At 45.8% G+C, this 27,268-nt stretch overlaps 1 protein-coding gene across 1 annotated transcript in view; it reads left to right on the top strand.

The window, feature by feature from the left end:
- The window catches only part of LOC115084798 (WD repeat-containing protein 64-like), a 234,752-nt gene that overhangs the window by 100,897 nt on the left and 106,587 nt on the right, over positions 1-27,268 (top strand). The window contains exons 14-19 of the mRNA XM_029590142.1: positions 4,636-4,742; positions 11,505-11,587; positions 12,015-12,072; positions 13,382-13,427; positions 16,889-16,951; positions 17,701-17,863. Coding sequence (XP_029446002.1) covers positions 4,636-4,742; positions 11,505-11,587; positions 12,015-12,072; positions 13,382-13,427; positions 16,889-16,951; positions 17,701-17,863 — 520 coding nt within the window. The remainder of the gene's footprint in view (positions 1-4,635; positions 4,743-11,504; positions 11,588-12,014; positions 12,073-13,381; positions 13,428-16,888; positions 16,952-17,700; positions 17,864-27,268) is intronic.

Genomic DNA, 27,268 nt, shown 5'->3' with positions numbered 1-27,268 from the left:
CTACGGGAGGCTCCTTACCTCTTCCTGGAGGCCGCTCCGAAGCCGGGGTCTCGCCTATGAACTATCCAGGATTTGCTCCAGGGCCTGGGAGGCCTCAATGTTCTTGGGGCCTGCCTGAGGCTTGCTTGTGTCTGCATGGACTTCCTGGTTTGGGCCACACCCTTCTCCTAGGGGCCGGCCCACAGCACTCCTCCTTAGTTATAGTGCCAGCTAGGTGTGGGCCTTCCAAACTCCTCCCAGGGAGTCGCTGGTCTGCAGCCCTATAAAAGGACTTCAACTTTCAGTCAGCCTTGCATCGGAATTACTTCACTCTGGAGGCTCCTGCCTGCCAGAGCTACATCAGGTCTTCTTCGTGGAGCTCCTCTTCATTTTGTTTCTTTATGTCAAATCATGTTCATGCCTGAGGTCCCCATCCAGGTGTCCTGGTGTCTCGTCTTGATCTTCTGTTTCCTGATGTTCCAATTTCCTTGGTGTCCTGCCCTTCTTGGTGTTTGCTTCAGCGCTCCTGAGCCTTCTGGTACCTGTCAGGCCGTGCTCTCTTGGATGACGTCTTTCCCGAGCGTGGAGTAGCCTACAGGTGGACTGGTGTCCTGTGCTCCTGAGTCGTCTTGTCCTGCCAGCCTTTGTGGTGCTTCGGGTGACATCGGCTTCGTCGTCAAAGTCCCACCTCGACTGGATCCTCTCCTGCGCTTGTCCTGCACTCCTCGTGGTCCGTGACCAGCCTCCTTAGACTGTGTAGGGCGCGCAGTGGGACAGGGTGGTCCGTGACCAGCCTCTTGGGTTCGCCCGTGAAGGTGGGCTGTGTAGGGCGCCCTGAGAGACAGTGCCAATATCTTCCTTCCTAGCTTCTCATGTCATCTGGACTTCGCCAAGTTCCTCGTCTCTGATGCCGTTGCATCTGCCCTGGTATCTTGTCTTTGCTTTAACCCTCATCTGTGATGCCGTCGCATCAATCTTGGTGTCATGTCTAGCTTCAACCCTTGTCTGTGATGCCGTCGCACCAACCTTGGTTTTATGTCTTCGTGTCAAGGCCTCCGTCTGCCCTCATCCTCAGACCGGCCTGCTGCTCTATGCCGATTCTAAGCGGCATGTCCAAAAGGGCTCGGAACAGTCGGAGGACCGTTCCCCTACCAACATCATCTGTTGTTGGCTCTGGGAACTTGCAGGCCTGGCAGAGGGTAAGACCGTGTTCTGCCATGCTGGGACACGTTGCCAACCCTCGGTTTGGTCCTGGATCCGTCTGGGGTCGGGCTGAGGCCCAAGGGCACACTAAAACACCCCCCATTTCTAACAGCTATTGTGTTAAGGCAAGATATAAATATAAGTAAATAAATAAAGTTGCTGTACGTCTACCTTAGACTTATCAGATCTCTATATTTTGAGGGTGAGTAGTTACCCATTTTTACAGGGTCTTGATTTAGTATTTGATGTTAGTCAGATTGATAGGGAAGTGCAGTCATTTCGTTCTCGATGGGCGCCTAACTTTTATACTTGTACGACAGCGTACTTACATACATAAGCATGACTTTATGCGAGGAAAACCAAAGTTACGCATGTAAAGCAATGAAACGAATGGAAAGGACATTTTAAAACCATGACAAAAAAATAAGGAACAAAATAGCCCAAAGACAATTTTGCCTGTGCACACTTCTCCACATTGAGATTAGCTATTCTCATGACTTTCTCTGGCATCTGATTTTCATGTGTTTTGATGAATTTTGTATTTTAATAGAGTGAGGTTGGGTGGTTACCCCTCCTGTATAAGGGCATTCAATTGATTTTTGCAGTGTAATATGCAAACTGAGATATTCTCCTGTAAAAGCAAATTGTATATGTCCAAATTAAATTAGATCCAGTAGATGTCACTGTAGCACAATGACAATGACATCCTTCACCCCCCAAGGGCTGTGAACATGGCCTCTATAGCTTTCTCCAGCCCAGCTGGCCTGTTGAGCAGAAGACCTGTGCCGGGAACTGAACCCAGGTACACACTGCCACTTAGCCACCAGGCTGACCCAGTATGAAACCTTCCAGAAAAGCAGTGTTAAGGCAACTTAATTGTTTAGTGAAAGTTTGGAGCTACACCTATTGTTCCCTCTGAGATAACAACCTTTGTGCTCAACAAGTGATTGCATGCTTCCCATTTAAAATGTCTAGTTTCTGAAAAGGCGTTTGACATGGTGCATTGGCCATATTTGTTTGCGACGTTACAGCAGATGAACTTTGGGGAGTATTTTATATGATGGGTCACTAAGCTATATGATGAACCTAAAGCATGTGTTAAAGTGAATGGATTTTATTCGAATCTGTTTCCTATAGGGAGAGGTACAAGACAGGGATGCCCTTTGTCCCACTGCTATTCGTGTTATTTTTAGAACCCTTAGCTATAAAAGTTAGAGCCAACCCTTCCATTATAGGGATTAAAATTGGGGGCCAGTCCTACAAGATGTCTTTATTTGCAGATGACATCTTATTCACCTTAGCTAATCCTTCTTCTTTACTGAAAGGGGTGGTAAACGCCTTAGCAGAATTTGGCACCGTATCCAGCTTCTGACTCAATTTGGATGAATCACAGGTCCTAAACCTTTCCATTCCACAATCTCAATTACCGGGTTTTAAACAACATTTTCTTTTTAATGGGCTAAGTTGAAAATAAAGTACTTAGGAATTAATATTAGCAATCAGGTGGAGGATTTATTCAAGTTAAACTACTCGCCCTTGTCGGCAAAAATATTTCAAGAATTGGACAGTTGGTCGAGGATTCCTCTATCATGGTTTGGACGTATAACATCAATAAAGATGAATGTCCTTCCTAAGTTTCTTTATCTTTTCCAAATGCTGCCCATTCACGTCCCCACGGCTATCTTGAAATGGTGGCAGAAGCGAATATTTGCTTTCATCTGGAAGCGTAAACCTCCCAGAGTGGCAAGTGGTATACTGTATAGGCCAAAGTTGAGAGGGGGTTTGGGAGTGCCACAGCTCTGCTGGCATTACGTCGCCGCCCAAATGAGAGCCATTATTGTTTGGAACCAGAACGGGGAACAGGAGTGCTGGGCTGCCATTGAACAAGCTTTAGTGGGTACTAATGCCATTAAGGGCCCTACCATGGCAACCGAAAGACACATGGGTGGGGGCGGGGGAGCTGCCCTTCACAACGCTCAATACCATGAGAATATGGAATCAATGGAAACATAAATTAGTAGGTGATAGGAAATATTTTCATAGCTCCTATCTGTATTTTCATAAACGATTCACACCTGGGCAAGCATCCCTTCGTTTCCAGACCTGGAAATTGAAACAGATCAATTTGGTTAATGATGTGTGGGGGGTGGGGGGTGGGGGGTGGATGGTCCCCTTCCCTCATCTCTTAGATACTTATGAACTATCAGAATGTGACAGATTTGAATATATACAATTGGGGCGTTTTATTCACTCTGAGAAGATAGCCTCCGATCTATCTATGGGAAGATCGCAGTGGGAACACTGGTGTACCCAAGCAGACAGAATAAAGGGAGCTATTTAAAAAATATATAATTTACTAAATAAAGATCCCATACAGAAACCATCATTTGTGAGGGCGTGGGAAGTGGATCTAGGTAAGGAACTGGAAGACGCACAGTGGGATATAATCTATCTTAACACTAAGCGAAGCTCTATCTCGGCGTCTCTAGTGGAAAATAGTTATAAGGTCCTGCTGCGATGGTATTATACGCAATTATGACTGTTCAAGGCCCACATTTCTATATCTATTAAATGCTGGAGAAGTTGTGGACACACTGGATCGTTTATTCATGTATGGTGGGAATGCCCAGAAGCAGTGAAATTTTGGAAAATGGTAACTGATATTATAAAGCAAATTTTTTATATTGATTTAGTGTTACTACCAGAAACTGCACTACTTAATGTCCCAATAGAGGGCCCCAAACAAATGTGGCTATTAACACATCAGATATTGATAGCAGCCAGAAGTGTCATAGCAGCACGGTGGAAGAATGTTCACGTACCTTCCAAGAATGACTTAGTCTTCAAGTTAGATCAGATGTGTGTTTTGTACCAATTAACGGCCAGGAAACATCACCATGTGACACGGTTTAATGATGTCTGGGACCCTTTCTGGAGTTGGAGAGGGAATTTGTTACTACCATAACGTTGTGTACTATCTGCACAAGAGATGTCTTTCTTTCAGATTAAAAGTGTGGGGGTGCTGTCGTGCATTCCAGCCTACATGATGCCGTAATTTGATATTGTCCTGTCCATTCAAAGCTTCAGTACGTGCTATACTTGCTATACTTGTTAATTGCTGTTGTAATATTTTTGCACACAATACATCAAAGAAGATTGTCAGCAGAAGATTGACAGCAGTGTATTTTATTGTGCATTGTAACATATTTCAAGTGTTGTAATATCATTTTAATACCATGTTATTATCTCATTTTTTGCATACGTCAATAAAATATAAATTAAAAAAAATGTCTAGTTTGCCTTTTTCTTTAAACCCCTGATGATTCTGATAAGTTTAAAATGATCTTGCTTACCCTGAAATGTGCTTCCTTTTGCATTACTGTTAACTCTGTGTTGTTTCTTGCAAGAAGCATTCTGGTATCTTAGCTCTGACTACCGATGTTCTTCCTCCAGGTGATTAAAGCATGGGACCTGCAGACAGGGCAGCTGCTGGCCGAACTGGACGATGCCCATGGGGATGCCGCAGTGACCTGCCTAGCCTTCGACAACAGTGGGAAGAGGTACAAATGAAGCTCCAGGCGTTGTTACACTCACAGAGACAGGATCAGGCTTATTAAATATCCGTGATATTAAAATAACCTGTATAGACTGTATATATCTGGTTGGGTTTGGGCAGAGATGTACGTTAGTCATGTTTAAATTCCAGAAAAAAAAAGTTTCAAATAAATAAATAAATAAATAGAAAGGGTAGGGTATCATAGAGTGCAAATCATCAAAGACCAAACATCTCTGGTGTCACTTGCCTGGGTAACTATTTTCAGAATTCCTGATCTTGTGTGATGAAGAATTTTACATTTAAAGAGCCATGACACGAGGAGCTGGAAGTTGGCTGGGGACGCCTCGGTGAGCCTTAGACTCCCGTGATGCACTGTGTGTGATGAGGTCACTCTGTTCGGAGCAGGAGGAGGAGGCGCGCATGGCTTCTGAAGCACTCGGCGCAGCCTCTGGGTGCTCGGTCACTGAACCTGCGTGCGGGGCACGGGGAGAAAGAGCGCTGGCTGATTGCCTTGCTGCAGTACCAGAGAAGAAAGCAACTGGAATTCTGGACACTGAAGACTTGCTGAAAAAGGAAACAGTTCTGCAGAGCTGAGAAATACTGTGACACTATGCAAGACCCTTCCAGACTCTCCACTGTCGGAGACGGGATGCTGGGCTTGACGGGCCATTGGTCTGACCTCGCAAGGCGCTTCTCGTGTTCTTATTCCACCATTAATTTTTGCCAAACAAATTTCATGCCATCACGAGATAATGATCCAATCCTGGTTTCTTAACTCTCACCCTTGGTGCAGTTTAAGTGTATTTTGTTCTGTGGAATGCACCTGGGATCCGAGCTATAAAGCCAGGCCTGGATTACAAGAGTGCCGTGGTTGAACATAGAGCCCACGTGGCAACTCTGCAAACTCACCAAATCAAATCAGCTACCAAGAATGACCCAGAGCATGACGGGAGCTTCTCCTCAGTCAGTCGGGATTTGGAACATGAATCAGAACGAGACAGCTAGAGCATGGAGGACATGGCAGTGAAGACCACAGTTCCATTTCAGATGCCACTCAAGGTAAATAAATGAAAAGTGGTCCATGGGACTTCCCTTTTAAGATGGCCCTCACCTGACCTGCTAGTGGATGTTAAGAGGTGCAGCAAGAGATGTTTCTTATGGTACAAGAGATGATCTCTCAGTGGTAGGAGGAAAGACCTGTGAAGAGGTGTACATATTTACACACACATTTGCAAGAAAATGCATCTTGGAGCATCCAGTCAAAGGAGGAAAAAAAACCCCATTTTGTTTTTGTCTTTTTAGCTATTCATCAAGCATCTTGCAGACAACATTAATTCCTTTTCATTGTTTAATTTTTGTGTAGTTCTTGCCTTATGTGGCCCTGATTGGTGGATGTGGCCCTGATTGGTGGCCATAAGACTTTTGCATCTGCTGGGACATGCCTGTTTTGGACAGAGAGGCCAATCTGCTGCTGTCACAGAAGCTTGTGGTTAGGCAGTGTTCATGTCTGCACTCGGATCAGGAGGCCATACTCAGCAATTATAAGACAAGAAGAACAAATACAAATCGAAAAGAAATATGTTAAATGTATCCACTGGTTCACAATAAATCACAGGGCACAAAAACATATTTTATATCATAGCTTAATTGCTACTGGAAACTGATTAATACATACCTATAGTCATTCTTAAATATGCAGTACTCTCTCATTTCCCAGAATAGATAGATATTTGGGGAGAGACAGCATTGACTACTTGGGGCCTCTGTCTTTCTACTACTTCCATCTTCTGAAATTGGACATGGAGAGTGGTGCAGTGCCTATCCAGGAGTGCTGATCAGATCGTGCAGTGCTCACTCACTGGTTTAATGTGATACACACTGTACATGGAGAGTGCTGCAGTGTCTATCCAGGAGTGCTGATCAGATCGTGCAGTGCTCACTCACTGGTTTAATGTGATACACACTGTACATGGAGAGTGGTGCAGTGACTATCCAGGAGTGCCGATCAGATCATGCAGTGCTCGTTCAGTGGCTATATATGGTACATACTGAATATGGAGGGTGGCGTAGTTTTTATCCAGGAGTGCTGATCAGATCATGCAGTGCTCACTCACTGGCTTAATGTGGCACACACTGGACATGGAGAGTGGTGCAGTGCCTATCCAGGAGTGCTGATCAGATCGTGCAGTGCTCATTCACTGGCTTAATGTAACACACACTGGACATGGAGAGTGGTGCAGTGACTATTCAGGAATGCTGATCAGATCCTGTACTGCTTGTTCAGTAGCTGTTTGTGGCACATACTGAACATGGAGAGTGGTGCAGTGTCTATCCAGGAGTGCTGATCAGATCGTGCAGTGCTCACTCACTGGCTTAATGTGGCACACACTGGACATGGAGAGTGGTGCAGTGACTATCCAGGAGTGATCAGATCATGCAGTGCTCACTCACTGGCTTAATGTGGCACACGCTGGACATGGAGAGTGGTGCAGTGCCTACCCAGGAGTGCTGATCAGATCATGCAGTGCTCACTCACTGGCTTAATGTGGCACACACTGGACATGGAGAGTGATACAGTGACTATCCAGGAGTGCTGATCAGATCATGCAGTGTTCACTCACTGGCTTAATGTGGCACACGCTGGACATGGAGAGTGGTGCAGTGCCTATTCAGGAGTGCTGATCAGATCATGCAGTGCGCACTCACTGGCTTAATGTGGCACACACTGGACATGGAGAGTGGTGCAGTGACTATTCAGGAGTGCTGATCAGATCCTGTAGTGCTCGTTCAGTGGCTATTTGTGGCACATGCTGAACATGGAGAGTGGTACTGTGACTATCCAGGAGTGCTGATCAGATCATGCAGTGCTCACTCACTGGCTTAATGTGGCACACACTGGAGATGGAGAGTGGTCCAGTGACTATTCAGGAGTGCTGATCAGATCCTGTAGTGCTCATTCAGTGACTGTATGTGGCACATACTGAACATGGAGAGTGGTGCAGTGTCTATCCAGGCATGCTGATCAGATCTTTCAGTGCTCACTCACTGGTTGTATGTGGCATACACTGAACGTGGAAAGTGGTGCAGTGCTTATCCAGGAATACTGATCAAGTTCTGTAGTGCTCAGTAGTGGCTGTTTGTGGCAAACCAGTGTGTAGTTTCTATCTAGAAGGATTTTATCTTGTGGATTTTATTACTAGCCTTTCCAAAGTCATGCTGAAGGAAAATTATAATTCAGGTACCGTAGGTAGGGACTCTGTCCCAGAGAGGGTTTATAGTCTAAGTAATAATTAACGCCTGCAGTGAAAACTTGATTTTTGGAAGTCAGGTCGGGCTCCCCTTTTACAGTTTCAACCAACAGCAGGTGAACGCCACAACCAATAAACCCTGAGGAACAGTGCAGAGATTTTGTTTCTGCACCCCAGTGTGAGCTATTGAAGTCATCGGCTGGGGAGTAGTCCTGGGCTCGGTGATTTAGCTTGTTAAATCCTCACCCATCTGTCTGTCTGCCCCTCTCGTGCCTGGGGAGTATCATTGTCTGGCATTATCTCCTTCTACTGGACATGAGCTAAGCAGAGGAAAGGCGTCTGTCCCCCTGAGAGCCCTTACAGCGTGAGCCGTTTCCCTCTGCTGTGTGGCGCTGAGGGGAGGGGGTGGACTGGCAGTTAGGTACCTGAGCCCCTCTAGAGAGAGCAAGGCACCAGTGTGTACGGCCTGGCAGGTGGGAGTTTGGGACCTTTGGTCTTGTTACAGACAGTTGTGGGATGAAGCTAATGACAGGGAGACTTCAAGAGATTACGCAGATCAATCCGAGCACACCTGTCCTCTGCACCGTGAAACCTGAGAGCCATGGTCACATCAGTGTGAGGACACCGATGAGCTAAGCTGCTTAATAGAATCCCTTTGTGACTGGGGAGTGATTTAAACTAATTACAGAGAAACAGGTTCTCTGAAGAGCGTAGCCTGTTGTAACTAGTTTAAGGTACCCCAGAGCTAGTGGAGAGCTAGTGGTCAGCACTTGGGACTGAGGGCTGAAGGCCGGTGGCATCTAAGGCTGTTGGTTGACCTTGGGCAGGTCACTGTATGATAGTGAGAGTAGTGGTCTAATGTTCAGGTCATTGAATTCCTGATTTGCAGGTTAAAATCTTTTCACCTCTTGACTTTTGTGTGTGACCCTGACAAGTCATTTACTCTCATTATGCCTCAGATCCGATCCCAGCTCTGCCACCGACTCTTAGAGTCTTGTATACATCAAACAAATTTCTGGAGAAATACCACTCCCAGTAAAACAACTGTTACAATTATTCACTAGTATCATTACCCCCAAGTTATACAGAATGGGATAGAAATCCTGCACTTTCAGTTCTGCAAACAGACACTCTGTGTCCATAGAAACTCCCCTAACAATGGGTGCAGAGCAGAATTAGGACACTTCCCCTTACTACTCACCATGAAAGACTGATTCCCTGTACGTACCAGGATCAGTCCAGACTGCTGGGTTATGCCTCCCCCTCCAATTCAGGAGTCATCTCATTAACGTTAACACAAACTCTCTCCACCACCAAGGCACTCTGTAAAACAACACAAAACCCTGGAAAACCCCCCACACTGTGTACCTATGTAGCAAACCTGCCCTACTAATTCAGCACTAACACCTGGAACCCAAACAACTGCAACCCACATAGAAAAAGACAGCAATGCAAATATTTCAACGTGCCCTAGAACACCAATACATCTCCTATTGGGAGGCACAAACTGGAAAACAGAACAAACTGGACTGCTGCGGATCCTTACACAGGAAATATACGGGAGCAGAATCCCTCACCTCAGTCACAAATGCAAAAAAAAACAGACACACCCTCACCTAATACGGGATAGATGACCACAGATTAGAAATAGAACGATGCATACGAAAACCAAACTTGAATCCCCAAGATGGCAGAGACTCTGAATGGAATGCGACACTGGAGAAATAGAAATGCATTTCCTCCTGTGCGGGCAAAGTTTCCGGCTAAGGATAGGCGGATAGATTGTTAGGGATATTCAGTGGAGTGCCGCTGAGTATGACCCAAAAACGCCGTGCTCAGCCAGATAAACTTAGATGGCTACCTTTAGGGCTGCTCTCCAGCACAGCCAGACTTAGCTGGATAAGTTATCCTGCTAGCTTAACTCCTCCCCAGAATGCCTCCAACCTATCCAACTAACTTTTATCTGGCTGAACTGCCAGAAAGGTCGAAAGCAGTCAGAGCGATGGGAAGATAAAACCATCTGAATATTGATCCCCAAAGAAGATATCGGAGATGCACATTTCCCAAAGCCAACAGAGAAAATCAAAGGTATCCCATTAAGGAATGAGCGGGGAAACCCCTCCCCAATCAAGGGGGGGGGGGAATAAGGGAAATGGCAGCAATAGCAGCAAAATATGTGGTATTCTGCCACCAGGCCAGAAATGAAACCTGACCAGGGACAATGCAGACCAGCACCAGGACCTCAGACTTATCCCTAATATTGTACTTTCCATATCATGTAACTTCAACTTTACTGTTGTTGGGTTTGTCATTTCTTTTCTTCTCCTTTTTATGTTAATCATTCTGAGTCCAATATTCAAAGCCTTTTAGAATGGATAACTCACACGTTATCCATCTAAATGTCTAGTTTTCTATGTTTCTCTTGCTTATCCAGCTAAAAGGTTAGGCGGATGAGTCAGAAAAACATATTAGCGTTATTTTTATTTTTTTTTTTTCTGGCCTTTGAAGGCAGTAGCAGGTTGGTCAGTGTTTTACTTTTCCCTTTCTTCCTTCCAGGTGAGTAATTTTCGGTGACCCTCACAAGCGATGTTGTCCGAGGTCGTTTCAAATCGCCGCACTTACAACTAGAGCATGTATTCTTGTCAGATGCGACGAACCAGCGTCGGAGAAACTTCGTTTAGCATGAAGTGAAACTCATCAGTTCAGTTCGGTTGAAACTTTGGATGTTTTTTGTCTGCCAAACCATAGACCTTTCTTTGTAGTTTTTTGTTTTTTTTTAAATAAATCTTTTGGCTCACTTACGGCTTTATCTTTGCCACTGCTTCTTCCCTCCAGTCTCCTTAATTTCGGATGTTTCGCAGATATAGTCTTGTTTGTTTCATCGATAAACAGAAGTTTATTCTATTTATTTATTTATTACATTTATATACTGCCTAGCCATATTCTGCTTATCTGCTTTGGCTTCTTTCTAAATTTTCCGATCTTCTCTTCTGCGGTAATTGCAACGTGGTTCCTGTGGTAATAGATGCATATCGCTGCTCACTGCATCGTCGCAAAACTAAAGTCATTGGTGGCTCTCGCCTGGAAGGGAGCATTGGAACGAATCACGAGAGATCAGTGAGCATCCCCAAGAGAATATGCGTGTGCAAGATTGTCTGTTGGCAGGTGCCGATTTCCGTAGTAACATAATGCATGTACAAAGATAGGAAAATGCAGCCTTGTGTCTCCCGCAGACAGGCGGAGAGAAATCAACGTCCGAACAACAGAGACTGCCATGGTCATTCTACTGGTTTATGTGTCTTCATCTGTTTTTACTGAATTCACTGGAAGAAATTCTGTATACTTTCTGTTTAGTGGTTCATTCTAGTATTAATATAAAACCAAAAAATACAGTTAAGTCTGGGAGCTGCATTTAGGGTGGATGGGAACCACCACTGGCATGCAGTGTAGAACTCGGGCTTCGTAGGAGAGAACCTGTGTGCGCGTGATGTTGATGCTTCTTTTGTTTCCCTCTCTAGATTAGTGACTGGGGGCAGGGATGGGAGCGTGAAGAGATGGAATTATTCTCCACTCATCCATTACATACAGACCCTTAAACCAGGTACTGGGGAGGGAGGTGTGGTTGGGGGGGGTGGAGGGGAGCCGGGAGGGTGTGGAGCAAGCAGAAGCATCTCCCCTATCTTCTGTTTGACAGCTTGTTGCCACGGCTTTGAAAAGGCCACTCAATGCGCCATCCAGCCATAGAATTTATTGCCAGAGGTTGTGCTCCAGGCATCTAGCATAACGGGGTTTTAAAAGGGGTTTGTACAAGGTCCTGGAAGAAAAGTCCATAAACTATTATTAGCCAGGTAAACTCATCTCTGGGATTGGGAACAAGAAATGGATCTACTCTTTGGGATCTGCTGGGTACTTCTTAGAGATCTGGCTTGGCTCCTGTCGGGAAACAGGATGCTTGGTCTGACTCAGTATGGCATGCCTTATGTTCCTGTGCAGGCCTTACCTGTCCTCTTTTCTGTGTCCCTTTTCAGCCGCCAGGTCAGAAGATGAAATTAACGACTGCACCTTTGCTGAAATTTATAACAACAGGTAAGGCTGCTTCTGAGACCAAGGATAATCCGTTCTTCCATAAGCTAACAATGTAAAATCTGCTGATGAAGGAATTGGATGGTGACTTCCCATAAATTGCTGGAATTAAGAAGGTAAGATTTAGAAGTCAGTTTGCTGCTCCCATGATGCAATAAGAGGTGCGTTAAAACGGGCGCTCGTACCAAGCACCTGTTTCCCTAACACGCACGCAGCCGTATCCCCGGGGCGCCCGATGCAGTATTTAAATGAGGAGCTGCGTAGGGGAGAATTGTGCGTCCCTAGCACTCAGATACATCGGGTGCCCACAGTTGCATCCGTTTTTATCCCGCTTCTGGCGGAGTTTGCTGAGGTTGCTGGATGCCCAGAGTTTAGTGTCCCTTGCTATTGCGCGAGTGCAGAATTTTTTTTTTAAATCAAGCCCATATACCTTTATTTTTAAACACCATAAGCAGTAAATTTCCCGATACTAACTAGGAGGAACCACAGAGGACCGTATTTTTTAATGTCTCATAAGCCCTTGACTCGCAGATTGACTTAACGCCACCTTCGGGGCTGGAGTTAATTTTGCTGCGTTGAAAAGTGCACCCAGCAAATGTTTGCTTCGTGGGTAATAGCTAATAGTCTCATCTACATGGGATTTACATGTGATGAGCGCTATCGACTACGCATTTGTTTGGACACGCTAATCTCCTTATTCCATCGGGTGCTCGTCTAGTGCGTCCAAAAACGTAAACCTGGGCGCAGTTTATTGCATCTGCCCCATGGTGATTTAATCAATTTAATATTTCTTAAATGTATAGCATCAACAGAGTACAGAGTGTCAACCCATAGAGTCGTACTGAGATGAGCCAGGTTCCTAGTCCCCTCTTCATTGGGGCCGGCCGGATCTGGGTGCATTGTGGAGGTGAGACGCTCGAGCTTCAGGAGAGGGAAGGCATGCAGCATTGCTGGCGCAAAAGCGTCTGTGAGGGTTTCAGTCTTCTTGTAGGAGGATTCCCTTTGGCCCTTGCCACCCAGTCACACTCTCGTGGAGGAGGAAAAAACCTGGAAAAGCAGGAGTTCCAGCACGGCTGTCCTGTGCAGGGATGTGTGCCAGTTGTTCAGCCCAGGATAGTAAATTAATGGGACGCGTTGGGACGTCTTCCTGCTCTTCCTTTCAGCTGAGCAAACTACGCTTCTGCAGATAGTCTTCTGGCAACCTGTGGGTACTCCGATACTCAGCTGGTACTCTCCTGATAGTTTCTCAGTTCTCTGCTGGTACTCTGTTGGTAACCCGCTGGTGATCTGTGGTCACTTTCTCTCTTGGCAGGTACGTCATCTCCGTCGGCTGGGACAGAAGGATCAGCGTTTTTCCTGTGAGTACGTCTGAAGCTTACAAATTGTCATCATGATTTGTACAGCACGTGCCACATGTTCGCAGCCCTGTACAGGGACACATAATGGACCGTCCCCAAGCCTGGGAGTTTACAGTCTAATCCAGGCAGACAGACAAGGCACACAACAATAAAACACGAGGCTTAGAAGTGAAAGCAGCGAGGCCATGATGACTGGGGAGACCTGAACCAGGTGGGATTATAGGTGCAATTAATTGAGGAAAGGCCAGATTTAACTGAGTAAGGCTGTAAGGAATTAGGCTTCTTAGGAGCTTATATGAGAAAAGCAATCAGTGGGGTGTGAGCGACTCTTGAGTAAGACCCCCTCATTTGTACGATAGAGGCAGGCGTCCTGCATGAGGCACAGACATAAAGCCCTCGAAGAGCAGATTTCTGGAATCAAACCTTACCATGTAAACCAGTAAGACCATCATTACCCCCAGCTGTCAGCTGAAGCGGACACAAATGGTAACCAGATACACAAATCAAACCACCATAAATTTAGCTCCAAGCACCCCCGAGCTGGTTCTGAGAACGTTCTGCTGACAGCTCCCTCCAGCCCGTCTTATTTCAGGCCTCAAATAATTGAACAGTGCAATGACCCAGTCTTCCATGGGCTGCACTATTTCCTCCAGCTGGGAACATGCAGGCGGTACCTTTCTGCACAGGCTGGTTATCTATAGACATTTGATTTTCTGCCTCTTGGTGGATTACAAAAAAAGTTTTAACTGACAGTTAAAGGTCATTGGTCGAAGGTCATTTACAATTGCAGTTGAATCAGATTTACAATGGATAGCACCGAGAAGCCAGAGTGTATAAAGTTTTCCGTTTGCGGTCCTGTGATACTAGACGAGGCATTAAGGAGGCAATTTTCAAAGAGTTACGCGAGGTTTGTGCATGCAAAATTTGGATATACATGCGTATGCAGCCCTTGTGCATGGTAAGTGAATTCTCGGAAATTTGGAAATAAGAGTGTATATCTATGCGAGTGGAAAAAAAGGGTGTTTAGAGTTTAAAAGCTGCTCCGTCTTCTTTTAAAATGCTAATGCCAGCAGCTGGGTTCCACCCTGGTTAAGAATTTGGGGGCGTGTGAGGGAGGGCAGATACTTGGGCTGATAGGCCTGTGATATCTTAAATGTTTTGGGGGGAGGGCTCTAAGGCCACCATTAGTTCTAATCTTGTAGTCGGGTGGGGATTGTTTTGATGGCATTGAGTATATTAGTTTTATTTAGAGCACTTAGCCAGTCTGGGTGTAGATGGAAGAGTTGCACAGTAGTTTTGCTTGTTTCAGCAGGAAGAGCGCAGTGTGTGATGTGGGGTGATCACTGCTTCAGATGAAGATCAGTAGAGTGTGTGGATCCTCAGGTTTTTGTCTTCTCTCCTACACTCTTTAATATTTACTTACAGCCACTGGTTGATGTTATTACGTTTTTTGGGGGGTGGTGCTTTCATTTATATGCAGATATAATTAAACTGCCCTTTGGGTCCTCATTCTAGAAAATCTGTAGCTCACCTTAATCAGTGTTGGCAAACTATATCGGACTGGGTGGTAGCTAATAAAGGCTAAAGCTCATTGGGACCAGAGCCCTGTGGGTAAGCAAACTTCCATTTCTTGACTCAAACATCCAGCCATATTTGGATGGTCTGAATTTCCCATTCAAAACCTGTCCGTAGTCTAGGAGTCATTCTTGACTCTGAATTAACTATGGAGGTGAATATTGCTTCGGTATCTCAGAGTGCGTACGCCAAGCATGGCCTTGTGTGTTGACTTCGCCCGCACTTAAGAGTTCTGACTTAAAAACTGTAATGAACACGGTGCCTTCTTGTTTGGATCGTTCTAACTCTTTCTATGTGGGCTTACCTGATAGGAGTGTCCATAAGCTCCAGCTGGTTGAAAATGCCGCGGCGCCCGTAGTCACAAGCAGCGAGTGCGGAAGAGACAGAATGAATTGTCTCTTCATAGTCGCCATACTGTGCCCAGTGCAGGGTTCTCCGCTTCACACTCAGAGCCCTGTAGGACGTGGGTCCTACATACACAAAGAATTGTCTGTTCCTGTTAGGGCCTCTTCAGTGTAATTCCTACCATAAGAGTTAAGATCGGAAAAGACAAGGGGGCCAGATTTTCCAGCCTTCTGGAACTCCTTTTTGATGGAAGCTAGGTTGGAAAAAGCAGTTGGAAAATCTTGGCTTTTTAAAGATGCTTTTGAATAACTGGTTGAGTTTACCTTGTTAGGGGTTCAGCTTCTCATTTCTATCTCTATGGTCTTGAACTTTTCATTGTTTAATTCTATTGAGGTAATCCGTGCCTGTTATATTTTCAGAATGCTGTTTGGTTATTTTGTATTTTTTATTGCTTGGTTTTTGTTTTTAACTGTTTTGTGATATGTTTTGCAGTTGTCTTATTGATTGTAATATGCCTTAAGCATTTACAGTTTATACATCTAGGTAACAAATACAATTTACTGAATCGTCTACTGTGAAATCCCTTCCACACATTCAGAGGTCGATATTCAAAGGAATCGGTCTAGATAACTTTTGAGTCAGCCAGACAAACTCCAAGATTTAAATATCTGGACCTTTTATCCAGATACATTTTATCCCAGTCATTAACTGCTAAATTGGAGTTGTTCTGGGGGGGAGGTATTCTGGGGGCCGAGTTCACTTAATCAAATAAATTATTCAGCAAAGTCTGGAGGTGCCTCAGCGTGGTTGTTCAGGTAATTGTCCCTGGGTATTTTTAACCTTAACTGGCTATACTGAAAATTAAAACTAAACTGAAGATTAGAACTAATGTGGACCATAGCACTGTTTCTCTTCCTCCCAAGCCCCTCAAAAGATTTATATCATTCTGGACAATATCAGCCCAAGAATTTCCACCCCCGCAAATTATGGGTCATCCAGGGCCTATGGGCCTCCTCTGAAAGCCCCCCCACCCCCTGAAACCCCCAGGCAGCTGGGAGTGTGGTAGAGGGTCTGACAGTAGTGGTGGATGTCACGGGGATCCTGTCTCAGGGTTTTGGAGGGTTGGTAGATGAGGACGGGAGGGTTTCAGGTCACCTAGCAGGTAGGAAGTTGGGCTTTCAGAAGGGGACAGAGACTTCAGATTAATTCAGAATTCGGGGGAGGGGGGTGAGGAGCGAAGATCCTACTGCTAATAGCCATGCAACGTCTTAAATCTTTTGTGGAGCTTAGGGGCAGGGTGCTTTGGCCCACATTAATTCTGATCTTCAAGACTTTGTGGGCCTGTTGGCCCAAGGATCTTTCTCCCCCCCCCCCCCCCCCCTCTTTCCAATTTTCTGAATTAATCCAAGGCCTCTGGGTGCCCTCTGAAAGCTTGGTCTGCACATCTCTAAGCAATGCCCAGTGTATCACCTCATCACCTATCTACAGGCCTGTGCGGATGAGATGCAATAACAGACAACCTGGCTCCTCTTTACTCACAGGATCAACATGATGAACCAGCATCCGAAACTCAATGCCCTCAGTCAGACCGGATCAACAATGAGGTGAGAGCGAGGCAGCCCCATGATCTTCGTGCCCACCCTGCTCAGCGCTCTCTCCATCTTACACCTCTCCCCCCCTTCCCACCTCTGCCCATCAGACAGCGGATCCCTGGTCTCCCTTTACGCACAATCTCCCTCCTCTTGCTACCAGCCACGTCTCTGGCAGGGTGAATGACAGCGCTCCCTCCGGTAGCCGGCGGCTCCAGAAGAGATTCCTTCCTCTCTTCCAGCACAGCTCTCCCCACTCCTTCCTTCGGCAGCAGCGGCAGCTGCTCACCTGCGCCGGCTCTGGATTAGTAAAGTCTCAATGTGCTGTGCATGCTCCCTTGCCCTCCACCCCCCTGCCCCTGGCTGCTCTCTCATCTGTCCTAGGCCTCGGGTTTGGTGCGCAGGCAGGCTGGTGGAAATGGCAGCTGCGCTAATGGCAGCAGTAGCCTCATTCTGGCACCCCTGTTCACAGCCAGCTGGGAAAAGGAGGAGGACACGACGCCTGGCGCTTCTAGGCGCTCTTCCTGCTCCTACTGATGCATTCAGGATAGGCAGAATCTCTGGCTTCATTCCCTTATGTGCAGTCCCTTAGAGTAAATAATCGCCAATTGTTTTGGTTAATCCAGGGCATATGAAAGAGTAAATAAGGAAAGAAAATGCTTTTGTTTTATTCACGTCACTCTCACATGCGAGCTTTCTCTCCCTCAGGATCTAAAACGAAGTTCTCACATTGCCTTTCTGCTTTTGCCATTTCAATGCTGCAGGGAAATGGGCAGAAAGATGATATTTTGTGCGTGGCTTCCTGCCCACCTAATCTGTTGGCCACGTCGAGTTACGACGGTGACGTTCTCCTGTGGAATCTGGTGTCCGGACACATCCTCTCTCGCCTGAACCCCTCAACCAGGATGCAGCTGGAAGACGGAACAGGTGAGAGAGAGGCAATTATTTCACCCCAGTTACAGCACAGGGTGCACTGTTAATTATTCTGGGAGCCACAATCAAAGCAACTTACACGGACAAATATGTGAGCTGATTATTGTTTTCCTCACCCGTGCATGCTTTTTTTTTTTTTTCCCTATTGAAAGTTTATTGTGGCACAACGACATGAAAATACAACCTCAGGCTGCATGTCCCAAATACTAGCGTACCACAGAACTTTGTCCCCTTTACAATCCCCCTACTTCTCAAATTACAGCAGAATCCTTCATGGAAGCATCTTACCAGATCTCACTGCACAGGAACGACAAAGAACAGAGAGAGAATATGTCAGTAGGGAGCACAATACAGAATAACGCAATGACCCATAACCCCCCTCCACCCCCCTTCCCATTCCTATCACGTAGCCCCCCCCCCCCCCCCCAGAGCTCCCATGAATCTCCCACTCTCCCACCAGCTTTACATCTTCTTTTGCCAAAGGATATAATGGTGTTGCAATTTTTCTAATTTACCCAAATGTTTAACTGTGTAACCGCGATTAAACCTATTCAAATAATAAACCTTAGCCAACCTTGGTAAACTCTTTGTAGGGGCTGTGTGGAGGCCTTCCACCAAAAATATGCAAATTCCCCTCCCCCCTAGCTGCTAATATTATTTGGTAAGACAATAGCACAACAGCATTAACCGGATCCGTGGAAGGAATATTTAATAGAAAAAAACAGCAGGTCCTTAGGTATCCGTTCTCCCAAGATATCAAACATGAGTTCTACCAGGCCATCCCAAAAAAAGAACTATCTTTGGGCAGTCCCACCACCAATGCAGAAAGGTTCCGGTCGTACCGCACCCCTGCCCGCAGTACTAGGGTATAACGTATGCAATCTAGCTGGAGTACCGTCCCACTGGCATAGTATTTTATCTCCATTTTCAACTGTCAGAGCCGAAATTGAACTCATTTTAGTGTGGATAAAACATGAGCCCCATCTCTTCTCCCCCAATACACATTTCAGATCTTTCTCACACCCCACAATGTAAGATCTTTATTTAATATACTATAAATTTGGAAGAAATATAATATTTCTTTGGAAGAAACCTACAAAAAAACAGCCACTTACCTAAACAAAATAAAACAAACACTAACCAACATGAAACTCATCCTTAACATCGATAAGACTGAAATAATCATACTGGATAGAAAGAACAATGCTCCTCAACTACCACCACTCAACCTAACGAACCAAAAAGTGGCTATATCTCCGGTCAATCATGCCCGCAACCTAGGAGTCATAATCGACAAGGATCTTTCATTCAAGAACCACATCACAACTAAAATCAAAGACGGATATCACAAACTTCTAACTCTACGTCAACTAAAACCTTTCCTCTCCCCCAATGACTTCAGATCAGTCCTTCAACTTCTCATCTTCTCTAACTTGGACTACTGTAACTCCCTCCTATTCAACTTACCTCTTAACACCATACGACCACTCCAAATCCTACAAAACGCAGCGGCAAGAATACTCACTGGAGCCAAAAACATGATCACATTACTCTTACTCTGATATCACTACACTGGCTCCCAATAAAATTCAGGATAGAATACAAAATACTTTCCATACTACATAAAATAATATACGAAAAATAAACAAACTGGCTAAGCTCATCCATAAAATTGCATGCTCCAAACAGAAATCTCAGATCAGCAAATAAAGGACTATTAAAGATTCCACCTGCTCGTTCTAAACAACTCACCTCAACTCAAAAGAGAGCAATTTCTCTAGGAAGTCCTAAACTATGGAACACTCTTCCAAGTGATCTCAGAATACAAGAAAACTTAAAAACGTTCAAAAAAGAGCTAAAAACATGGATGTTTACCAAAGCCTACAAACTTACATAAGGTCTCTAAAAACACCACGCCCCTCCTATCAACACTAGGAAAACTGGTGGACTCATTACAAGTTGATATTACAACACAGAACCGAAACATACATAGATTAACCAGCATACTTAGTCTATGAAATGATATTTTCTAAATTAACAACCTTACGAACCTTTTTGAAAACTCTATTAATCATCGATAACTTGTAAACCATTGTGATGGCGAAACCGAACGATGGTATATAAAACTTGATAAATAAATAAATAAATTCTTGAGATCCCCCTGGTTACCCAGCGCATCTTATCACAGAACCCCTCGAAAAGAGGTTTCCCCTGACTAAGGGCCTCCCTTAACTTCCCTCTGTGTGAGAAAATGACTCACCTGCAAATAAAAATAATAGTCCGGGGGTGCCAGGTTAAACTTTTTTGCATCACCTCCTGAAAGTCCTTTGTCCTCTTGCCATTCCAAAGATGTTCAAATCTCCAGCATCCCTTCTCTTCCCATCTTTTAGCTAATGCTACGGAGCACCCTGGAATAAATTCCCTACTCAGAAAAATAAGAGATCTATAAAAATATTTCCTAATCTCCCACCAGACAACTCTTCCACCTGTCCCAAGCTTTTAATGTGAGAGCTATGGCTGCCGGGAGGGAACCCGGCATCATCTGTGTCCTAGCTGGCAACCATACCAACGCATCCAGTGAGATACCATGTAGCAAAGATTTTTCCAGAACTACCCAGCTCTTCCCCTCCCCACTCCTATGCCAGTCGATTATTGCCCTGATCTGTGAAGCCACATAAATACCACAATAAACAAGGGACGCTCAGCCCACCCCTGTCCTTAGGCAAATACATTACCTTACTGCTTACTCTAGGAAGTCTCTTCTTCCAAATAAAATGGAAGAGTTTACTTTGCCATAAGGTGATACAGGCATCAGGGATATATACCGGCAAGGTTTGAAATAAGTAGCTAAACCTAGGTAGTATATTCATTTTTATAGCCGAGATTCTGCCCAACCAGGATAGGTTGCCCCAGTCCCACCTTTGTAGAACCTCTAAAATCTTTTTCAACACTCCTTCATAATTGATAGCAAGGAGGCTATCTAGTTTAGCACCAACCTTCACCCCTGAGGTCATGATTTTAAAAGGGAACCCCTCCGCTTTATCTCTGCAACCCGCTCCACCGATAATGTTCAAGAACTCAGACTTGTCCACATTCAACTGGTAGCCAGAGACACTGCCAAACCTCATCAGTTCCTCTGCAAGCTCTGACAACGAGGTCTCAGGATGTGCTACTGTAAAAAGATCATCATCCGCAAACACGGAAAGTTTATATATTTGATCCCCCACCCGTAGCCCATGTATATCTGAAGAATTTCAAATTTTAGCTGCCAAGGATTCTAAGTATAGCGCAAAAAGTAACGGGGAAACTGGGCAACCCTGTTTCGTGCCCCTTCCTATAGGAAAGGCCCTCAAGTACCCCCCATTGACCTTTGTTCTAGCCCTGGGGTTGCTATACAGCTTTCTTATCCAGTTGGAAAAATTTCCACCCAACCCCAATTTCTCTAATACAGAAATGGACCAAGTCAGATGCCTTTTCAGCATTGACTTGAGTAGAACCAGCGGGATTTGTGATTCCTGTGCCCACCATATTAATGTTATCATCCTTCTCACATTGTCGGCTGTAAGCCTACCAGGTACAAAACCTTTTTGGTCCGGATGTATCAATGTATCTGCCACCCCACCCAATCGTTTGGCTAAAATGTTCCCCAGAATTTTTAAATCCAAATTGATAAGTAAGATGGGCTGGTAGGACCCGCATAAAATTGTATCCGTCCCTGGCTTTGCCCGCACCATAATTCCAGCTCTATTAGCACCATCTTCTATAGAGCCAGTCAATAATAAATCATCAAAAGCTGACGCCATTGGTCTGGCGACGACCAAGCTCAGCTGCCTATAAAACCCTGCTGAGAACCCAACTAGTCTGAGGGACTTCTCCAGTGTCAAATCTTTAATCGCTTGAACAACTTCAAATTCTAATATTTCTTTATTAAGTCATGCCTGTCGAGCCATATCTACTCTGGGCAAGGTGATTTCTCCCAAATAATCATCAATAGCGGACTGACTTACATCCTGATGTTGGAGGTATAACTCCTGATAGAACTGTGAAAATTGTGCTCTTATACTCACACTATCTGACACCATCTTGCCAGTTCAATCTTTAATTTTAAGAATCTGGTTCTGTGTCACTTTCTTTTTAAGCCTTCTCGTCAAAAATCTCCTAGCTTTATTAGCCCCTTCAAAAAAATTCCTGCTTCACCCTTTCTAGCTGAAATACAATCTCCCCCACCTCTATATCCCTTAATGCCTCTCTCAACTTCACCAACCGTGTCCCAGTCTGAGTTTCCATGCACCTTGTATGTCAAACCTCCAGTTTATCTTATCTGATCTAACAGCTCCACTTTCTTCCTCTCCCTTTCCTTCTTTAAACAGGATGCTCTGGCAATTAAGGTACCTCTAGCTACTGCCTTAAAACAATCCCAAAGTATCCCAGGAGGCACTTCCCCATTCTCATTATCTGCAAGATAATTTTGCATCTCGCATCTCAATAGCACATCCAATAAACTTTCATTAAGCCTCAATATCTGTCCCCGGATTGGCCCCCAGACCCCTTTAATGTCAGCCATACAGCCACATGGTCGGATCATGTTATGGATTCAATCTCTGTTTTCCCCACCTTATACACCAGGGCTTTATATACTAGAAAAAATTCAATCCGGGAGTAGACCTTATGGGCCTGAGAGAAAAAAGTATAATTCCACTCAGAGGGATGAATGAGGCACCATATGTCTACCATTTCCCAATCAGCCAGAAAAAATGTTAGTCCCTTCCTGAAAACACAATGGCTCCTTATAAATATCCAGCTCCAGGCACCAACAAACATGAGGTGGCCCAGAGGCTCCTTCCCCAAATTCAGACAGTTCCCCCCCACTTCTGCTGGCTCAAGGCTGCTCTCTTCACCCTAAGGGACCTGTTTTCCTAGGCCACGTGTCCAAACTGCACCCTGTTCCTTGTGGCGGCATCTTCCTCTCCCTGCCTGTGTGGGCCCGGAAGCGGACATGGTGTTGCCTGGGCCCATGTGGGCGGGAAAAAGCAGCTGGTGTCACCGTCCCTCCCAATACTGTGGCATTCTAGGTGGCTGCTTAATCCACCTAGTGCAACCACCTGCCCTGGAAGGAGGGAGCCTCAGAGGAAACTGAGGTAGTGCTTTGTCAGTAAGAAGGCAGTACGTGCGTTCAGTAAACCATCAACAGGGTAAAATAGCAACTCATCAAAAAATGTAGTTTCAAGGCACCCAGACAGATGGATTCAGGACCAGTGGGTTATGCACCTCTACTAGCAGATGGAGACGGAGCAAACTGACGTCACAGTATATATACTGCTGCAGTGACATCAGCCCTACAGTATTCTCCATCTCCAGTAGATGGTGGACGTGCATTTCCCTACTGGGGATTGCTTCAAATTTTAGAGGAGAAAAGATTGAGTTCGCTCCACTCTCCTGCAGTGATACCAAATGGTCCCTCTCTCAGTTGAAAATTCCTGAGTTGATTTCTGTGGTCTCTCAGATGAGTGCTTTGATCCAGTAGCTGGTTTTCTTAGCTGGTGTGGACTTAGCTGTTTAAAACAGCTGAAAGGAAGCGGGTGCAGGAAGCCGAATGTGGCAGTGACAGTATATGCCCTCTTCCCCCACAGCTGGAGGCCATCTTTGTTCTCAGCAGGGAAAGGCTGAGCTCAGGTAAGGTTTAAAAAAATAAAATAAACAGATACAGAGTAGAAGGGTTGTTTATAGGCCTTCCCCTTCTTTGGGTCTCTGTGCTTGGCACGCCGTTCCGACATTCGTTCCCGCTCCCTTGGGAGGTTCAGGGACTTGGTGAATTGAGCAGCCTGGGTGGACTAGGCCCTGTTATTAGGCTTTTTTTTGTGCGTCGCATGGTGGGCCATAGCGGCATTTTCGTGCACTTTTGTCTGTGCATTAGGTTGCCCTCTTCAGGACCGTTGATGCGTGCTAGTGTGTCTGGCTGTGCGTCCTGGTTGTATGCCCAGGTTTTTTTGTGTGCGCACAATCTGGAATGCATTGGTTGTGCACTTAAGTTTGGCGCAGCAGAAGTGCGCCTAGTTTTGTGACGCCTAGCCTTGGGACCCCCTAAATTTTGTGCTCTTAAATTTTGTACTCCTAACTTTTGCAGCTGGAATTCAGCTGGATGCACACCTTCAGTCGCCTGATAAGTGTATTGATAGACTAATGATGCCTGTGGCTAAGAAACCTAAGCACCTTTCCCTCTGTGCTGCCTGTCATATTCGGGCATCTCAGCCTGGCATACCCTCTAACTTGTGCCAGCGATGCTTAGAGGCTCAGGGAGAATTATCTTCCTCTGATTTTACTAAGCCTGGCTCTTCCCAACCTGATGAGGGCCTGGGTAAGGCTATCAGGAGGGACACTTGACCTTAGAACTCCCTTAGCTGGTTCTTCAGCAGGGGCAGTAGCTCAGTAAGCACAGCACAGGTGCCTTCTGTTGGCATGGATCCTTCTGCCTTTTCTTGGGTAGAAGTTTTTCAAGGATTGCAATCCTTTCTTCATGCCAGTCCTCAGCGCCGTCCAATCCTGTCAGATCAGAATCCAGGCTGTGGCCTCTCCCTCGTCTGGTACTACTGTTAGGCGCCGAAGTACACATCGATTGGCAGCAGGGCCTCCTGACAGGAATCCAGATGGCACGGATGATGAGGCCGATCCTTACTCTCTGGAGGATGGGGAAATTCCTCTGGGACTGGAACTGTTTAGGACTATGTTGCGGTTCTTTCATTGAGATGAGCTACTGGCTCTGATTTCTCAGACGTTGAAGATGCTGGGAGTACCTGGGGCAGATTCCATGTCTGAGCCAAAGAAAAATCCCACTTTGGTTTCTTTGTGTAAAGCCTCTTGTTTTTTTCCCTGTTATGGAAGCCATTCAAGAATTGATTGATCTTCAGTGGGACCTCCTGGATCCAGTGGTGAGAGAGCGTCTGCGTTTTACGAAAGTGGAAGTGCTTGTCTGTGCCATCTCTAAGTGGACAACTATCCCTGTGGAGGGAGGAGCATGATAGATGTGCATGATAGGAGGATTGAGGCCATCCTTAAGTAAGCATTTGAAGCAGTGGCAATGACCTTGCAGATAACTTCTTGTTGTTCCCTGGTGGCTCACTCTTATTTACTTCTCTCTCAGGAGGTCGATGACTCTGGTGTGAATATAGGGCAGTTATGGAGCCAACCACCACCTTTTTAGCAGATGCAGGCTGCGATTTGGTCCACACCTCAGCCAGCAGGGTGGCTTTGGTAATAGCAGCCAGGCGTCAGTTATGGCTGAGAAATTGGTCAGCCGATGTGACCTCCAAGGCTAATCTTAAGAAAGTGCCCTTTAAAGGCTCGCTCGTGTTTGGGAGTGAGTTGGAGAAACTGGCCAATAAGAGGGGCAAATTTCCGATTCCTCGGTTGCTGGAGGATAAGAAGCAGACACCATGCCCCTTTGGCATGAAGGGTCATACCAAGGGTTCCAAGCGTATTTGACCCTACAGAGGAGCGACATTTCAGAGGACTTGACCTTTCAGTAGCTCTCAGTCCTTTCATCCCAGACAGCCCAGGCGGGGCGCAGGCTCAGATAGAGAATCCTCCCAAGTGTCCCAATGATCCACTCCTGGGAACAGGAGATAGGGGGCACCTCCCTCTCTTTTATCAGAGGTGGGTCGAAATCACATCGGATGAGTGGGTCCTGGAGGTGATACGAGAGGGATATGTGATGGAGTTTCACAGTGTTCCTAGGGACGTGTTCATGGTATCTCCCTGCCACTCCCCACAGAAGAAGCAGGTAGTGGAATGTACATTGTCAAGGCTCCTCAGTCTGAGGGCTGTGGTCCCAGTGCCCACATCTCAAGAAAATGTAGGTTGATAGTCCATTTATTTCGTTGTGCCCAAGGAGAGCTCCTTTCATCCATCTTGGATCTCAAAGGGGCCAACCGTTATTTGTGGGTGACTCATTTTCACATGGAAACATTGCACTCCATGATAATGGCGGTACAGTCGGGGGAATTTCTGATCTCCCTGGATCAATCCAAGGCATACCTCCATATTCCCATCTGATTGAAGCACCAATGTTTTCTCCATTTCGTGGTGTTGGGGTGCCATTATTAATTTCGGACGCTGTCTTTTGATCTGGCCACCGCTCCTAGAACTTTTTCCAAGGTTATGGTGATGGTAGTGGCAGAGATGAGAAATGATGGGATCCTGGTACACTCATATTTGGACGACTGGCTGATTTGGGCCATGTCTCTGGAAAAGAGCTGTTTGGTGACCCAAAAGGTGATCTACCTGTTGTAGGAGTTCGGTTGGTGTTATGTTCGTGCCTGCTCTTGCCCTCACTCCACCCTCTCTACCTCTGAGGTGACTCCCTTTGTGTCTGATTGACAGTTGCTGCCGCGGCTTCTCCTCGCCATTTCTTCCCAGTGTCCCCCGGGCTGGCCTGACGCTGCGGATCCGCCATGTTCCTGATGACGTAGGGTGCGCGCTCCGAAGTTTGTACCAGCAAGGGCGCGAACCACGGGGGCGTCCCCCCATAGTGACGTCATCTGCTTCCAACATAAAAGGCCTTTGCTTACGCTTACGAATCGAGTTAGCAAGGGATTGATTGCGGGGATCATCTCGACCCGCTTCATTCTCCGCTGCTCTGCCTCCTCGAACTTACCAGGGGTACCCACTCCTTGGGGGCCCCGCTCTCTCCTCTTGTTTTCAGATTGCTAAGATGGGATCCGGTACTCGCTCCTCGAGGGCCTATATCCCTGAAAGCTCAGAAGACTCCCTATTGCCTGGAAGCTATCGCAGACATGAACATTGTGAGTTTCTGTTCCAGTTGCATATAGGAACCGGTACTTGCTCCTCGAGGGCCCATGTTCCTAGAACTCTGAAGATTCTCTTTTGTCTAAGACGCTATCGCAGGTACGGAGATCATGAGTTATTATTACAGATTGCAGATAGGAACCGGCACGCGCTCCTCGAGAGCCCATGTTCCTAAAACCCTCCGAAGACTCTCTTCTATTTCAGAAGCTATTTCATAAACAGATATTGTGAGTTCTTATTTCAGTTTGCATATACGAACCAGTACTCGCCTAGAGGCTCCTGTTCCTGAATATACTAACTATTCTCTATTGTCTAGAAACCATTACAGAGATAGATAACTGTGAGTTACCATCGCTCTCTCAGAGCTGTCCCTGGAACCAGGTACTCGCTCCTCGAGGGCCTAACTCTCTCCAGCTACTGAGCCTTCTTATTAATCTATGTGAGTGTATCATCTACTTCTGGTTATGTATCCAGCATACTCTGTCTACTCACTATCTATGAGTCTCTCTCTACAGCTCAGCAAACCCGGAGATAGCAGTTTATTTATTTATTTATTTAATATATATTTCTATACCGGACTTCACGAATAGAATTCAC

The sequence above is a fragment of the Rhinatrema bivittatum genome, chromosome 1, assembly GCF_901001135.1.
Source record: "Rhinatrema bivittatum chromosome 1, aRhiBiv1.1, whole genome shotgun sequence".
Taxonomy (NCBI): Eukaryota; Metazoa; Chordata; class Amphibia; order Gymnophiona; family Rhinatrematidae; genus Rhinatrema; species Rhinatrema bivittatum.
The sequence above is the reverse complement of the archived record's forward strand: the minus strand, read 5'-3'. Positions and strand labels throughout refer to the sequence as shown.